The sequence below is a fragment of the Lactuca serriola genome, chromosome 5 (assembly GCF_051521515.1).
Source record: "Lactuca serriola cultivar US96UC23 chromosome 5, Lser_US96UC23_V15, whole genome shotgun sequence".
Lineage (NCBI taxonomy): Eukaryota > Viridiplantae > Streptophyta > Magnoliopsida > Asterales > Asteraceae > Lactuca > Lactuca serriola.
Genome location: NC_136412.1, coordinates 42,335,297 through 42,353,637, shown reverse-complemented (window position 1 = coordinate 42,353,637; position 18,341 = coordinate 42,335,297). Strand labels below are relative to the sequence as shown.

Below are 18,341 nucleotides of genomic sequence, written 5' to 3'. Positions count from 1 at the left end.
GGCAATCTAACTCGCCTAATGACTCATGGAACTTCTTGCTAAGCGTAAGGGAAACGAATGATCGGGATGCACCCGAATCAAATAACACCTGAACTGGGAGGCCGTTCACATGGAACGATCCTAATGCATACATATACATACAGAGCACATATCAATAACATAACATCATAAAAATAAGATAGAGGGAAAGAATCATCCCCGTCACCACATCGGGTGCGGCTTGTGCCTCCTCGGTAGTCAGCTGGAATGCTCGGCTCCTCACCACTGGAGCCTCTGCCTTGCCCTGCCGGCCATCCGTGATCCGCAGGGTCGCTGGAGCTGGCGCCTTCACCGGCGCTGAAACTATCAACTGGGGGCAATTGGCCTTCTTGTGGCCCCTCTGGTTGCAATGAAAACACAGCAACTCTGATGTCTGAATAACTGCTGCCAGAGCAGTGCAATCCCTGCTGATGTGCCCAGACTTGCCGCACTTGTAGCAGCCTGATGATCCCATCCTACTTGCCCCCTCGTGCGCCTTGTCGCATTTCCTGCAGCGTCCCCGTCCCTGTTGGCCTTTCGGCCCCGCATCAAACCCCTTGGGCTTCTTCCCCGAAGCCCCTCCTGACTGACCCTCTTCTGCCTTCCGTTTCCGGATGTGCTCCAAATCTATCTCCCTTTCCCTCTCCCTGGCAATCATGGAGTCCAGGGTAGGGCAAGCCGAAAAGCTAACATGCTCCCGGATGTCAGCTCGTAGCATATCATGATAACGAGTCCTCCTCATGTCCTCGTCACCAGCATACTGGGGCACCAACAAAGCCCTCTCCCGGAACTTGGCGGTGATCTCCGCCACAGTCTCCGTCGTCTGCCTCATGTCTAGAAACTCCCTGGCCAGCTGCTGAAGCTCGACAGCCGGTGCAAACTCTGCCCTGAACCTGGTCATAAAGTCCGACCAGGTCATAGCCTCGATAGCTGAGGCTCCCAACGAGTCACCCACTGACTCCCACCAATCCCGGGCTCGATCCCGTAAACACCCTGCTGCATACCTCACCTTCGACCCCTCGGGGCAGAAGCTAGTCAACTGGGCAGACTCGATGTCTGCAATCCATCGTCTGGCAGCAATGGGGTCTTTCACCCCATGGAAATCCGGCGCACCACTGCCCCTGAAGTACTTGAAGGACAATGTGTGAGATCCCGACTGGCTAGATGCCATATCACTCTGGAATGCCCGAAGGCGATCCTCCATCAACTCCATGATCCCTTCCTTGATCGACCCAAAGAGAATGGGGGTCGACTCAAGGATGCCTCTGGTGATCTCTGACGCGATGAACTCGCGTAGTCTCTCATCAACCGGCTCGGAACCTGATCCCGAACCTGACCCCTCTCCTGAACCGCCATCTACCGGCCTCGATCGAAGTACCACCATTCTGCAATACATAACACAATCATTAGTGATACTGATACTTCCTGAGGGATCACAACTACTTACAAGTTCCCTGGTCTTATCTTGGCCTTCCTTAGTTCGGGTACGGATCCTCTGCTTTCAGTAGTACGGGCCCATACTACCTTCCACATCTATCCGTACCTTCTTCAAGGAATGCCTCGACTCCACCAGATCCCTTTCACTACTGTTGATCACTGTTATACTCATCCTAGGCTTGCCCTAGGGAAATCTCTAATTCCACTCTAACCAGTCCTCAACTGCTGCAGGCCTCCTTGTAATGCCAATTAGCCATTACTCGAATACCATCACATGTGACGAGGCTCAGATAATCTTTCGAGTACCCGACTCGTCCCTACAACGGTTGGACTCAAACAAGAGCTGCGCAGTAGGATCAAATCTGGCACTCTAAGATTATTCAACCCTGATCACATGTGACGTGACGCATTCGCCTAATGGATAACTCCCATTATTCAGAGTCCTACGTAGCACGAAGCAAGCAGCATTCAGATAAGGGTAACAATCTCAATTAACTCTATCTTCTTTCAGGAACTGAGCTAGCATTTAGTGCTAAGCTCATACTACCAGGCATAACCTAATCAGGCTATCCTACTTACTGTCTACTCGATATCTAGCATGCAATTCTCATACAACTGGAACACATAAAGCAGGCACATAAGGCATCACTCCTAGATCCTTAGTCCTATTCTAGCATGTTGTTCTACAAAAGCTGATAAACATGACATAAACTTGTATGGGTACTTTGGGGAATACTTACTTGAGCTCGGCCGGTCGCGCACATCACACACTTCGTTCTTTCTTAAAACTCTTTTCTCAATTTTAGAAAACATTTTCCTTTAGAAAATCTTTTAATCCCTCGATTTGAGTTCAGATACTCCCGAAGGTGTGTCCGAATCCCTCAAACCAGGGCTCTGATACCAACTTGTAACGACCCAATTTTTACGTCCAAAAATTTCGTTTTAAAACATTACTTTAGAAGACTTTAATAATTAAAATATTGTTTGATCAAACCATGATACAACGTAAACCGTGTCTAAAAGTCAAATCATACAACCAATCAAAATATCAGAGTATAAATCCCAGAGAATCTCGTAAATGCGGAAACCAGAGAGTGTGTGTGTGACATGCTGCTACCGCGCCGGCTCCTTTCCCCTAGCTGAGGAAGTACCTGAAACCAAAACTGAAAACTGTAAGCACAAAGCTTAGTGAGTTCCCCCACCGTACCTCATACCAAATAATCTCATAACATACATATATTGTCAGGCATATCTGGGTGCCCGACCTTCCCCTTCGGCCCTCTCGACCGGACATTGCCTAGCATATCTGGGTGCTGGCCTCCCCTTCGGTCCTACCGACCGGATACTGCCTAGCATATCTGGGTGTTGGCCTCCCCTTCGGTCCTACCGACCGGATACTGCCTAGCATATCTGGGTGTTGGCCTCCCCTTCGGCCCTACCGACCAGATACTGCCTAGCATATATGGGTGCTGGCCTGGGGCGGAGGTGTTGCTTAAATAGGGTGCAAACCCCTGAAACTTAGGGTTTCATCCAACAGCGGATATGGACTCGCCGAGTCGCCAACTTAAACGTGTCCCGGGTCCTGCATCCACTCGGCGAGTCGGACCTATGACTCACCGAGTCCAAGGCTAAAAGAAAGGAAATACTCAAATAACATTTACGTACCAGGAACCGGGTGCTACAAAAGTAGCTCAAAAGGACCACCAACCCCAAAAAATCGGGGTTTGGACTAACACCCAAAAAAATGCATACCACAGGGACCATTTTTGCAATTTTGTCATTAAAAAAATCGGCATTTGAGAGTACTAATTTAAAACTTTTTTTAACAGAAAGTTTCTGATCTAAAATATATTCGGAGTCGAGCACTTAAAGAAAAGCTCAAAATTATTAGAACCAAATCACTAAGTTTTCCTTGTAAAAAAATCATGAACCTTTTATTCAGATGTTTTCTTTTATGTAATTTTATATCAATCTTTTAAAAGTTTATAACTATTTTTATCAAAGTCTTACAAATAAAAATAGGGCAAATGTCATATTAGCTCATCAAACTATTTGTGTTTGTTTTAAAATGTCACTAAACTATTTTTTTGCACTTTAAAAGAATAAACTCTCATATAACCGTTTAATTACATCCTTTTACCGAGTGTAAAAGGTATAACCCATATTTTCGTGACATGGGCCTCCACCGTGGATTTTTACTATTGTAATCTTGGACCCCAAGATTGTCTAGTTATCGTTAATGGTCCCCTTATAAATTGAAGGGATACCCTAAATTCATCTAACCCATCAACTTTGTTACCATAATCTATAACCTTCACATAATACCACTGAGTTTGCTTTTTTCCTACTTATAAATCTAGAAGATGGCCTCAGAACAGAGCATCTCCTATGGTGGTTTCAAAGTTTCGGACCTAGACGTACCAACTGATTACGAGCTTCACGCCATGGAAACCCAAGTGCAGATTGAGGAAATGAAAGTGAAATGCGACAACAGCTTGGCGAGTTCAGAGAGGAAATACGCTACTTGAAAAGGATAGTGATCGTGATGGGTGTTGTTGGAGTTGCAGTGATGTCGTTGATCGGGGGTTCATGTTTGTGTCGAATGCTCTGTGTTTGGATTTTGGGGGGTGTAGTTTATTTCGTAGGTAACATGATGACAATTAGCATTTTTTGGGTTATTGGGGTTGTCGAAGTGTGTTTGTTTTTGTCTAAGTTCGTCATCTGCTAGTATAATATGTATGTATTAGTGTATGTGTTGTTAGTTATTAGGGTATGTGCTGTTGGTTACTGAGGTTGACGATGTTAGGGTTCTTAAACCCATCTTTTTGGGGGTTATTGGTAACACAATAACCTCAATTGTAATGTATGTATGGCCTCTTCTATGAATGAAATGAAATATAGTTTCTATTAGTTCCTATTAACCATTGTTTTGCATATGATGTTATTCGAATATTTAATAATGTATTCAAAGTACCTTTTCTTATGTTAATTGTATATTGATTTGATTTTTTTCATGTGGAAGTACATTGTTATTTGGAAGTACATTGTTATATGAAACTAATTTATTAACCATTGTTTTGCATATGATGTTATTCAAATATTAGTAAAGCAGTCGAAGTACATTGTTATCTAGAAGTACAATCATATGTTTTAAACCAAAAAAACTAACATACATTGTTACCTTGGAAGTACAATCGTAAACAAACATTCATGTTACAATCACAAACTAACATTCATGGAATGTTTTAAACCAAAAATACTAACATTCATGTTACAAACGACAAACAAACATCCATGCGTTCATTAATGTCTTAACTTGGTGTGTTAAAGACAAACTAACAAACGTAACTAACATACTCCATAACCACAAACACCTCTAATCCAAGTCCATTGGTTTGGTTGATGTATCACCTTCACCGTTTTTGCCTTCAACCTTTTTTGCCAACTTTTTCTTTATTATCCTCTCTGACTTTTTTCTTAACTTCAATGTACCTTCTTTTTTACCATTTTCTTATTCACATCACTTATTGACCCACATTCACCTTGTCCCGTTTTCAAACCAATTCCACTTCCACCTTCACTTTCACCCTTTCCCTTATTTACACCATTTCCCCTTTGCACTTTGACCCTTCCCTTTTTTCAATGTACTAGCTTCAGCCTTCACTTTCTTCACTGTACTAGTTTCACCTTCACCTTCAGCCTTCCTCTTTTTGACCTTACTTTTTTGGGGGTTTGACACTGCATCACAGGTTGACTTATTGTGGACTGCCTTTTTACAAACACCACAGACAATCTTTTTTCCTGACTTGGATACTCTGTGTTATCCACTAACCTCAGTATTGCATATGTTCTATCTCTGGAAATAAATCCTTCACTACTTCAGTTATCCCCTGCATTTACATTATCAGAACATTTAGATGTAGATCACATTTGAAACAAATAAGCCATGACATTATGAACAAAAACATACCTTATGTTGATCTGACATCAATGTCTTACCAAACCCACCTTCAAGATGCAGATCTTCTTGCAATTTTTCTAAGAACCATTTCCCGTTGTCTTTATTTTCAACACAAACGACAGCCCAAGCTATTAGGTATATGATTGTTACCATCCCTACCAACAACACATAATAACTGACCAGTACACATGCCTTTTAGAAAACACCCATCTACGTTTATTATCCCTCTACGGCCACTTCTCCAACCCTCCTTTAGTGCATGAAAACACACACACATACACACACACACACACATATATATATATATATATATATATATATATATATATCCTGCTAAAGTAAGTATTCCCATTTGGCATAGAGTTCACAAACAACTTGACTGTTGACCCTGGATTAGACCTTTTTATCTCCTCACCATAGGACCACAACTTTGCATAATTTTCCATTATGGTACCTTCAACAAGAGCCATTGCATGTTGTTTGGCTCTCCTACATTGTCCCATACTAACCTCTATGCCAAATTTAGTCTTTACTTCCTCTTTTAACATCCTAACATTGAATTTCTGATTCTCAAGAACTTCCCTGGTGAAATGACTACCAATCCATCTGTAATTAACAATTTACCCTAACTTAAAATTTCTTGCATAATTATGATAAGGGACTTGATTTGGAATGAGTGCTCCTCACTCATCCATGATGCCCACAGCCTAAAAGTGCATTGACCATCACTACACTTAACCAATAACCTTTTACTGTCATTCTTTTCAAAGTACAATTGATACCCATTTGCTACAGCATAATTACAAAGCATGAATTTTAATTGTTTAGGGTTGGTGAACCTCATACCTAGAATTGGAAACTGCTTCTTCCAAGATGTCTTCATTAAACATTTGTTTTCCTTTCACATCTAAGATATTCTCATCTTCATCACAATTTGGATCACCTTCCGTGGCATCTTCATTTCCATTTGCCTGACTAACTCCTTCATAGGTTACTCCTTCCATGTTGCTCTGTTGTGGACTCATGAAGTCAGTTAGGTCAATACTTTCTTCCCCTTCGATTGACATGTTTGACTTCACAAAACAATTATCCTCATTTTCATTTTCATTTGCCTTAGTTACGTGCACAGTAGTACCAAAATGGTCCATGTAAACAGGAACTTGTACTCCACATCGATAAGCAATGTCTATAAATTCTTGATATTGAAGTTCATTAGAAATCAAGGTTAAGCCTTCTAGGATTTGTAAATCGGGTTGACAATAATAAAGTTCCTCACACTTCTCTTGTGTGAATCGTTCAAGAAAACCCACAAACTCATTATATGACATACCAGCAAAATCGATGTTGTCGAACACATGATGAACACTATCATAATAGCAAAAAGGTTTGTTGATGAACACACCTTGGAAATGAACTTTGACTGAGATGAATATAGTCATCGATCTTCAGTTACTATGGTGGGATGAGGGTTTTCTTCAATGAGGAGGGGTTTCTTCAATAAGGGGAAGGGGATTGTATAACGCAAACGGTTTATTTAATTCAAATTAATATAAATATACTACATGTGGCCATTTCATCAAATGACCTGACACCGATATTTTCCTCCGTTGCATGTATATTACCTTTCAACCCGATAAAAGGTAACATACGGGTATTTTAAAACAGAGAAATGAAAGCTTATTCCTTTAATGTGCAAAAAAAATAGTTTAATGGCCTTTTAAAACAAACATAAAAAATTTGATGGACAAATATACATTAGCCCATAAAAATATACAGTTTCAAGCTGTCGTCTCCAGCCACCATATATTTTTGTCCGTACCATGCATCAGAAAGGTTGTTTGCATTAAACATATAAATGACAATCATTAGAGGTTAAAACCTCATAGACCTCGTGTCTATCATATTGTTAGGTCGGGTTTCATTACACTATTATTTTATTGTGTAAAGATTGGAACTAAGAGGACTTGTGGAAATTGGTAAAACTACTGAAATCGGTGTAGTATTGTGTTGTCACAACGTGTGTAAATTGTTAAGGATACATAGGATCAATAAGCTAACCATGTGAAATCGTGTTTTTTGTAAAACAAGCCTTGATTTGTTAGTATGATGTATGTATGCTTCATATGCCCTGTAAATGTAATTACTAAGAAGCCAAAAGCCTTATCTTCATATGCACAACAAATTACGCCATAAAAGGTTTTCTCTCTTTTCCCAGTTCACAAGTACACATGGGATCACGAGCCAAAGCCAAAACCATAAAAACAAAAAATAATAAAATAAATAACCGCACGATAAACAACCAACCAACCAACCGTTTCATACTTAACTATCTCACAAACTAACCCCATCCGCACGCTGCTTGTACCTTGTGCATCAAACGGTGTACGCTTGTTGAATCGTTTCAATGTCAAGACCCTTCAATCTAACTACCGATTCAACATGGCCCTTCAACGTATGCAACTCTCTCAACCTAACAAAAACACAAACACAAACAAAAAAAAACATAAAGGACCAAAATGGTAAACTTAAGAAAGATTCGGGTGAAAACCGTATACCTTGCAATCTCGGCTCTCCGTTTGGCTTCCTCAGCCATCTGGTTGAGCTCGGTTACATTCGTCCGGTCACCAAACATTTTGGTGTCGGGAACTTCAAGCCCGTGAAGGGTCCGTTGCGCATGGGCCCACTGGAGCTCACGTTGTTCCTTACCGAAATCCTTTTGTCTCGTGAACGCAATCTGAAAAAAAAAAAATTAAAATCAGTTAATAAAAAAAAAGACATTTTTATTTATTTATTTTTTTTACCCGACATAAAATCAATGCATACCCTATTCTCAATAACAAGATCCCATGCCCTTCCACTAAGCGCATATCGAATAAAAAACTTTATAATATCAAGCGGGAAATAGAAGATGATATTGTAGAGCCAAATTACACCCGCCCATCCCCAACCGATACCTTCAACCGCAGCAAAACTCCAATTTGCATATACCGCAATTAATGTAGCAATCTGGTAGAAAGTAAAAACAAGAAAATTATTATATAACTATGGTGTTATGTATCATATTATTTAAAAAAAAAAAAAAAAAAATCTAGGAATAAAAGTAATGTACCAATTGGGCAATGGCAAAGGCGATAACAAGAAGCCACCCTGGGCGTTCAACAAATGACCAGCTGCGGGACCGAGTCACGAAAATTAGGGCTTGGCTGATTGTGCTGACTTGGAGATATATCGCGGACGCAAGCTTCCGGAAGTCATCATGAGCGGTTTTTTCAAGTGTAGGCACGCCAAATGTACGCTGGTGATACATTTTCATAAAGTGAGTTGATATGATACTTCTTTTTAATATTATTTATCCAGACAACACTTTATCCAAACAGACTGACACAGACATAGAAAGAGCACATACCGGAAAGAAGTCTGTTTTATAAGCAGCCCAGAAAAATATAACGGTCATCATGGCTAAGTAACTACCAAGAATGACACCAGTTGCGAAAATTTCAGCTAATTTCCAGCTATCGGGGAGAGGAGAAGGTTTCACTCGATCTTTTGATATGGTCATTATGGTTCCTGAAATGATACACTTTATGATATGCTCATGACATTTGTATGATAGCAGAAGAAAAAAAAAAGAGGTACAAACCATCGTTGAGTATAGCGATGATAAGCACCATGAAAGGCGGGAAGTCAAACCGCCATATCAAGGCCAACAGCATAAAACCGAGCTAATACAAATACAAATAACCAGAAAAAAAATATTTAAAAAATATACCTATAAGTATATAAACATAAAACATGTACATGTGACGAAGAAAAAAAAAACATACCACGATACGAATAGTGATTGAAACCGCATAAATCTGAGGAAAAGAAAATATGATTAGCAATTTATTTTCTATTTCAATAAAATGATAAGCAATTTATTATCCATCCTGTAATATAAATGAGAAGAAATAACGAGACATTACTGTGTAATTTTTCATCCTTTGAAAAATAGCTCGGCTGGTCAAAACCGCACTGATAATGACACTTAGCCCGGGCTCAGTCAAGACTATGTCAGACGCGCTACGGGCAGCATCGGTTGCATCAGCCACAGCAATCCCAATATCCGCCTTCTTAAGGGCAGGAGCGTCATTTACTCCATCTCCAGTCATCCCACATATATGTTTCCTAGCTTGTAACCTCTTCACTATTTCATACTTATGTTCTGCAACACATTGACACATATAAATTTAACTTTATAAAAAAATTACATTTTTATAAAACTAAATAAAAAAAATAAAAAAACATACCAGGGAAAACACCAGCAAAACCATCGGCTTTCTCAATGAGTTCATCGATTGGCAACGCGGCTATCGACTCGTCTTTATTTTGACCGAGCAAAGCAGAAGACGGATACATATTCGTTCCCATTCCAAGACGCCTCCCGGTTTCTTTCCCGATCGCCAATTGATCACCTGTTTTTTTCAAAGAAATTAGCAATCGGAAAAGACGAAAACGCCCCTCCAACATTTTAAAAAGAAAACACACCTGTAATCATTTTCACATTCACTCCAAGATTCAAAGCCCTTCGAATCGTTTCCGCACTATCATGACGTGGCGGATCAAACAGCGGCATGAGACCGATGAACTGCCATGGCCCACCCGGGCTCTCTTTTCGTCCTTCCGGAACCTCCTATTTTAACCAAAAAAAAACGATCAAAACCTTAAATAAAATAAAAATCAAATTTATTTAAAAAAAGTCGTGATGAATTACTTGGTATGCGACAGCGAGTGATCGAAGACCTCGCTCTGCAAACTTATCGATGACTGCGTGGACTCGGCGTTCAATGTCGGATTTGTTGTGTGCAAGATTTAATATCTAAATTCATATACAAAAAATCAAAACGTTATAAAAAATTTTAAATATTTTTTTATAAAAAATAGTTTGTCTTTCAATTAATACTGACCTGTTCTGGGGCCCCTTTGCTGACTCTATGCATTTTACCCTGATTGTCCAAATACGTTAACGCGGTCCGCTTATCCGTGGGATTAAAAGGCAGAAAATGCAGTTCTTGAACATCCGCTCGAGCCTATCAACATAAAAAGATAAAAATTATAATTTTTTGGGTTTTTTTTTTATAAAATTAGTAGAATAAAAGATTTTGTTTTACCTCTTTTGGGTCAGCAAGCATGCCAACAATGGCAGCATCAATGGCATCTTGGTTTTCAGTTCTTGATGCTCGAGCTGCCATCAGGACAACAGTATCTGCATCTACTCCTTTGGCAAATACCTGAGAAACCAGGTCAAAAAGTCAAACAAGATGTAAAGAGAAAAAAGAAGGGTAAAAACGTAAATACAAAACTGACGTCGATTAGATTTTTATCAACAGTAAGCTTGTTCAGAGTCAAAGTTCCGGTTTTATCACTGCAAAGCACATCCATGCCTGCCATTTCTTCTATCGCTGTCATTCTTTTTGTTATTGCTCCCTGTGATTTTAATTTTAATGAGAAAAAGAAAAACATAAAAAAAAAATTGAAGGAAAAAATTACGAAAGTAACCTGCTGAGCTAAGCGATGAGACCCGATTGCCATTGTTACAGAAAGAACAGTCGGCATGGCAATTGGGATTCCACCGATGAGGAGAACAAGGAGATTATCGATTCCGGGTCTGTATTGTCGATCTTGAATCGGAAACATTACAATGATTTCAATCACCATTCCAACCGCAATTGAACAGATGCAGAAATTCCCGATTGCAGTTAAAACCTAAGAAGAATATAAACCATGAAAAAGAAGAAGAAAGATAATCGAATCTGAGAATTTGAATCTTTTTTTTTTGTTGTTGTTCTTACTTTCTGAAAGTGACCGACTTGATTTGTGCTGTCAACAAGATGAGCAGCCTTTCCAAAGAAAGTATGAACTCCGGTTGCAATCACAACCGCCTCAATTTCGCCCTGTTTGCAAGTGGAACCGGAATACACACCGTCTCCTGGGCCTTTTGTCACCGGAAGTGATTCTCCGGTCAACGCTGACTAAAAAGGTCAAAAGTTAAGATGGAATTCAAACCGGAAAAAGTAGGATTCGATGAAGAAATAGTGAGAGAGAGTACTTGATCGATCTTTAAAGGGTCGCCATCGAGCAAACGAGCGTCAGCGGGAACAATATCACCGAGTTTAATGCTGATTATATCTCCGGGGACCAACATCGCGGCGTCTTCCTCGTTCCATCGTCCATCTCGTAGAATCTTCATAAATTATGATACGAAATCAAGATTCAAGAACGAAATCATGTTGTTTGAGGGGTGTAACTATGGCGGAAGAATTATATGATGATATGCTACCTTGGCTTTTGGGGCAAGGCGGGCCATGAGGGCCGCCGCAGCATTACCGGCGTTGTTTTCTTCTATGAAACTAATGGTGGAGTTGATAATCAGCAAAGTGATGATACCCACAAAGTCCTGCCAATCTGGAGGCTTTCCCTGCGAATTTTGGAATGAATTAGGGTTTTAACGAAGGACAAAGAAGTGATTTGAAATTGAAGATTTTTTTTTTTTTTTGAGTTCTTACTCCTCCGTTAGCAAGGGCGATAGCCATTATAGCAGCAGCTTCCATAACCCATGATAATGGGTTCCACATAAACCCTAAAAACTTCAAGAATTTGCTCTCCTGCAAACGCCGACAACATAAATTCATAAACAAAAAATAACCCAAAAGAAGCGGGAAATGAGTACTGGAAACCATAAACATCACAAGATTTGGAAATAAAACAAGAAATTTCTGAACAAATCAAGAGCGATTTTGAATCGGGGTAAACACCTTCTTCTCTTCGAGTTTATTATGGCCAAAAATGGCTAATCTTTCTTCAGCAGCAGTACTCGTAAGACCCTCTTTACTACATCTCAGATTCTCGAAAACTTCCTCAATAGGTATACTTTCCTGCAAAAATCATTCAAACATCAAAATTAAACACACCCCACAAAGAATCGTAAAACATACAACATAAAACATCGACAATGAGAAACACAGATCCGTAACCCATTTACCAAATCTACAGTCTCGTGCAACACAGCTTCAAGAACTTCAGGCTTCTCTTCCCCCATCTTTTGCGTTTCTTTTCTTGAAAAGCTAGTTGCAGATCAAGAACAGAGCTTTAACATAAAAGATTATGAAAAAAAGAAACCCAGATGAAAAACACAATCTTTTTTGAAGATTTGTGGCTTGTGAAATAGAAAGAGGCTCCCCACCTATATCAAATCTACAAGGAGTGGAACCGCTGATAGAGAGATAAGAGTAAGCAGTAAAGAAACAAATCCCTTTTTTTCTTACTAATTGAAACTCCAACCTAAAACATACTAGTCGCTCCTCTCCTCTTTTCCCTAGAGTGAATAAATATATTTATAATATCTACCAAATTTTATATTACATTTCCTTATTTTTATTTTCATGATATTTCTGTTTCTATATCATCAACGTAATTTTTTTTAATTAAATAAGGGATATAAAAATCAAGTATTTAAACGATTGAATCAAGAAATATTACGTTTTTTCTTTGATTGGTGTAACCATTAAGACTATATTATGTCTATCTTTGACTTAATAATTGGAAAACTATCTTATAGTTGAAAAATTAATTTTAATGTACTCTAATAAGAGTATTAGAGAAATTAAATTACCTTCTATCTTTTATGTTTATAATTATTTTTACCCATTAAAATTATGACAAAATCACCATTCAATTTAATTTTATTTGATATATTCCTAATATCATCTTAATGAGTTAGTTAAAAAAAATATAGAATGATGACACTTGTCATAATTTTATTAGGTAGACACATTTGTAGCCATAAAAAGTAGAAAACAATTTAATTTCTTCTCCAATAAATAAAGATCTTTTTGTCACATGTTATATTCTTATTCATTTTGTTACATGTAATTTTATGGTTATTTTAAATTAATTTTTATTTCACAAGTTATTTTATGGTTTTTCCTATTTTATTAAATTTCACATATTATTTAAACTAACAAGAAAAACATATCAATTTCATTAATGAACTTTTTTTCTAATTTCAAAATTACTAAATTAAAGTTTTATTAATTTCCTTTGTTTATTTATCTAAATTATTTGTTTAAATTTAAAAGAGAAAAACAAAACACTTTAATTTTTATAATTCAATATTTTTCTCATTTTTTTTATAAATTCAAACTTCTCAAATATTTTGAATTTTATATTTAAATTTTCTTTTAAATAAACTCATGTAATACATGAGTCTCACACCTAGTTGTTAACTAGAAAGCTAACTGATAAAAATGACGTTTGGTAAAAACATCTGAAATATTTAAAATAATTTGTTTCTAAAATTAATTAAGGGGTGCAGTCGAAAAAAAAATAAAAAATTCCTAAAAAACTAGTATAAATAGTTTTTTAAAAAGCTCACTTATGAACTATTTTTTTGTTCATCAAACATGACAACATAAAAAAACTCGAAAAATAAACTAGCTTATCATCTATAGTTATTACGCCTCTAACTCAACCTAAGGCTATTTGACGGGTTAACTAAAAATATAGACAAATATAGATTATACATGAAAAATCAATTTTATTTGATTAATAAATAATATTTGATAAACTAGCTAAAATATATAAAATTATATATATTATAATTAATAAAGGATATATTTTTGAGAAGTTTAACAAGCTCGTTAAAACACTAATCTGAATAACTTTTTTAAAAAGTTAATTTATAAGTTATTTTTTGGTTTGCCTGTTTGACAACTAAAATATATGAAAAATAAATAAACTTATAAACAATGTGGCGCGTTAAACATAACCTTAACGCGTCTCTGTTCGTTAGCTTTTAAAGAGTAAGGTTTGGCCGTAAAGCTAATTTAGATAAGTAAACTGTAAAATATAAAATGTAAAATAACAACTAAATCAATGTTCTAAATAACATAACGTGTGGGCTTGGCGACAAGATTAAGCCTAAATCATGTCGTTTTTCAAGGCGTAGAAATTTTATATACGTTAAAAAAAGATAAATCATAGAATTATAGAATTATATCAAATATATCAAGTTTTTAGGAGTGTTATATTATCATTTAATATAAAAAAGTTAACAAAAAAACTTAATTGTTTAGGCCCAATAAAAAAAACAAAAAATAAGGGGAAAAAAACTCATCTCTTGAAGAAAACTCGAGTCATTACGCGATAAGACATGCCTTGACATATTATTTAGACGTCACTCTTAAAACCTGTATTGGACAAAGCTAGCTGGTAGTTGTAATTTTTATTTGTATATGACTGATTGAGAAAAGTAACTGAGAGCTTTTAAAACATGTAAAAGTACATAAATGACTTATCTAATACATGTCATTCGATTTTTTTTTAAATAATTAAGTAAATTTGTAAAATTATAAAAGAATATTTTGTTAAATGCATATTTGAAATACTAATTTTTAATTTGAGGTTTTTTGTTTTAATTAAAAGCTAGACGTGCTGTCGAACAAATATATACTTTTTTTCAAGTTTTTCCCAAAAAGCTAATTGCTAAAACTTGTGCTTCAAGTAACCTTTAAAGTTTTTTTTTTTTTTTTTTATCTTTTTAGAACTATTTGTTTTTTATTTTTATGTAAAGTTAGCTAACAACTATTTATGAACACTTCTACACAAAGATAAATACACCGGGAAATTGACTTAATAAGGTAATTAACTTTTCGGTTTGTTCACATCTGATTAACTATCTTTTTTTCGTACATATCTAGGTAATTAACTTTTTGAAAGTGTTCACATATGATCATTATGACCGGCTATAGCAGGTTACATCCGGTCATAACCGGTCATTATGGTCAAATGTGAACACTTTCAAAAAATTCGTTACCTAGATGTGTACAAAAAGAGATAGTTACTTAGATGTAAGCAAACCGTAAATACACGAATGGTCCCTATAGTTTGGGTAATTTGTGTGTTTGGTTCCTAACTTATTTTTTAACTTGGATGATCCATACTGTTTATTTTTCTTGTGCGTTTGGTCCTTGTCTTACCTTAAAAGATTATTGTGTCATTTTTTAATTAATTTTCTTATTTATGTATTTACTTTTTTATATATTTTAAAAAATTAATAGACCCTACATATTTGTATCTCCTCACCTTAAACCTGAAACCACATGCGATAAATTTAAGCTCGGTCCCACCAGTCACCATCCCATCTCTCATCCTCCTCAACTATCTTTTCTTTCCATCTTTAATGACATCAACGTTTTCACTGTCTCTTTTTTTTCTGTCATTCAACTCCGGCAAACCAACTGCACAACCCACTGTCTTTTCATTGAATTTTCCACCATCACAACCCAACTATTGGGTTGTGGTGGTGGAAAATTCAATGAAGAAATAGTAAGTTGTGGTGTTGGTTCGCCAGAGTTGAAGGACCGGAAAAAAAAAAGGATAATGAATATGTCATTAAAAATGGAAAGGAAAGAGAAGTTGAGGAGGATGAGACGTGGGATGGTGACCGGTGGGACTGAGCTTAAATTTCTCGAATGTGGTTTCAGGTTTAGGGTGAGAAGATACAAATATGTGGGGTCTATTAATTTTTTAAAATATATAAAAAATAAATACATAAATAAGAAAATTAATTAGAAAATAAATTAAAAAATGGCACAATAGTCTTTTGAGATAAGACAGGAACCAAACGCAAAAGAAAAATAAACAATAGGGATCATCCAAGTTAAAAAAAATAAGTTAGGGATCAAACGCACAAATTACCCAAACTACAGGGACCATTCGTGTAATTTACTTTTAACTTTTCGGTGTGTTCACATCTGGGTAACAATCTTTTTTTTGTACACATCTAGGTAACGAACTTTCTGGAAGTGTTCACATATGACAATTATGACTGGATGTAACCTTCTACAGCCAGTCATAATGGTTATATGTGAACACTTCCAGAAAGTTCGTTACCTAGATGTGTACAAAAAAAGATAGTTATCTAGATGTGAACAAACCGAAAAGTTAATTACCTTATTAAGCTCATTTCTCTAAATACACCTTTCAGATAACGGTTAATTTTACCAAACATGTCTTTGATATAATAATCGGACACCTAAAATATTTTTTATTAAAAGAAGCTATAGGAAACCTTGAAAAAAAAACTTTCTTTTTTAGTTTTTCTATTTCGAGTAAATTTTTAGGGGTTTTAGTTGAACTTTCTGCTTTTGATATTTATGTGAAGTTACATCTTTAAAAACCAATATATATTTAAGAACACTTGCACAAATATAAATATAAGTTCTGAGATAAGAATTAGTTTTGTCAGACATGTTTTTAATATAATTTTTTATTAAAAAAAGCTATAGAAAACTTTAGAAATAAAAACCAGCTTCATAAGTATATCCTAATTTATTATCAAACAATCAATAGAAAATTTGTTTGAAATCTCACTAGAAGATATTTTTTAATATTGTTTTGATGTTAAATAATCATATAAATAACTGTTTGAAATCTCACTACAAGATATTTTTTAATATTGTTTTGATGTTAAATAATTATATAAATAAGTTAATTATGCAATGTTCAAAGTAGTTAAACAAAAAGCACCCTAAAGGCGTGCACCTATTTTTTTAATTCTCAATCTTCTAATTATTGTTTGAAAAACATTTTATTATTTCACTTTGTTTAATCGAACGTGGCCGTTGTAATTGATAGTCAAGCCAATTTCTTTTGGTTTTGAAGCTATCACCGAAATGTTTGAACCAATTAATTATAAATATTTATTAATTGAAAATGTGTACATAGTTCATTGGAAGTTGTACCTTTGAAGTGTGGTCCCAGTGGCCTAAAAATGCACAAAATGTTGGATTTTATATCTATATATTATCCTCTTGTAAATAGGAGAGCTCGAGAGGGATTTTCCTCTTTCAGTCGTTTCTTTTTTCTCACTTGCCATTTATTTTTTATCTGATTAAACCGAATTTTCAATTATCTTTTTTAGCTAATTAGCTTTAGAAAAAACAGATGTGAATAAATATGAATCAGACAAAAAACTTCATATCTAAAAAGATTGGCCTGGCATATGTTATATGTCAATATATGAAATATAATTAGACCTTTTCGTGTTGCATTAGTAGGAAAAAAAATCAATAATAATTATTAAATAGTCTTGTTATTATTTTTTTGTATAACTTTAACATACAAAGGTAAAGTAAGTAAGCAAAATAAAAGGCATATTCACTTTCTACAGCTTTTTTTAGACAAAGGAACTTTCCCATTTGAAAAAGACAAGTAAAGATAAACATGGATTAAAAGCCATGAAATAAACATGAATTTTAGTAATCTCTTTACCACGATTGCCTTTTTATAAATATCTCATACTCTTGAGTATTTATCGCATCAAGTACTCTCTCCAAAAATAGTAAAAAAATCAAAAGATTTATCTAAGTACAAATATATTTTAAAAATAAGTTTAAAACCCGTGAAAATCACGGTTAAAAAAGAAAAACAATATATATAATTCAAAATCATAAGGACTAATCAAATATTAAAAAAAATTATTAACTATAATTTGAACCACTATTTATAATATGAAAACGTAATAACTAATTAAATATTTTGAAAAAAAATTATTAACAAAATTCAGTGACTCTATTTTTATATTATAAACCTGCACGGTGCACAATAGGCTCAAAAATCTTAAATATTCAGTATATAACAAACATATAAATCGAATAAAACATAAAGTATATTGCCTTTTTTTGCATTTAGCCCAATAAGGGCCTAAATGAAAGTGTGTATTACTGGAGTTGATATAAATCCTACCCTTTTAACACCTATGGTTAAAACATACAAGCAAAACCAACATTAACATAAACTTAAACCCCAATTTTAGAAATAAATAACAGTGTAACCATTTTCCTAAGTAAAACAACCTCGGAATCCGCTAACAATGAACACTATA

General features: G+C 35.6%; 1 protein-coding gene across 1 annotated transcript; it reads right to left on the bottom strand.

The window, feature by feature from the left end:
* Positions 1–7,553: 7,553 nt before the first annotated feature.
* On the bottom strand, positions 7,554–12,626 carry LOC145052368 (plasma membrane ATPase 1). The gene is made up of 21 exons (XM_079000184.1): positions 12,438–12,626; positions 12,211–12,330; positions 11,962–12,060; positions 11,736–11,873; positions 11,505–11,639; positions 11,248–11,427; positions 10,955–11,161; positions 10,763–10,882; positions 10,567–10,686; positions 10,363–10,485; positions 10,170–10,274; positions 9,944–10,088; positions 9,706–9,870; positions 9,382–9,620; positions 9,241–9,273; positions 9,057–9,138; positions 8,823–8,983; positions 8,526–8,711; positions 8,240–8,422; positions 7,972–8,150; positions 7,554–7,886 (listed from the first exon to the last, which is right to left on the bottom strand). Exons 1-21 carry the CDS (start codon positions 12,492–12,494, stop codon positions 7,790–7,792), a joined length of 2,874 nt encoding a protein of 957 aa, XP_078856310.1. The 5' UTR covers positions 12,495–12,626; the 3' UTR covers positions 7,554–7,789.
* Positions 12,627–18,341: the final 5,715 nt, after the last annotated feature.

Coding starts and splice junctions, on each gene's coding strand:
- LOC145052368 (XM_079000184.1), bottom strand. CDS start 12,494: ATGGGGGAAGAGAAGCCTGAAGTTCTTGAAGCTGTGTTGCACGAGACT. Junction 10,089..10,169: donor CACTCGCTGTCGCATACCAA/GTAATTCATCAC, acceptor TGGTTAAAATAG/GAGGTTCCGGAAGGACGAAA. Junction 8,984..9,056: donor CATCGCTATACTCAACGATG/GTTTGTACCTCT, acceptor GTATCATTTCAG/GAACCATAATGACCATATCA.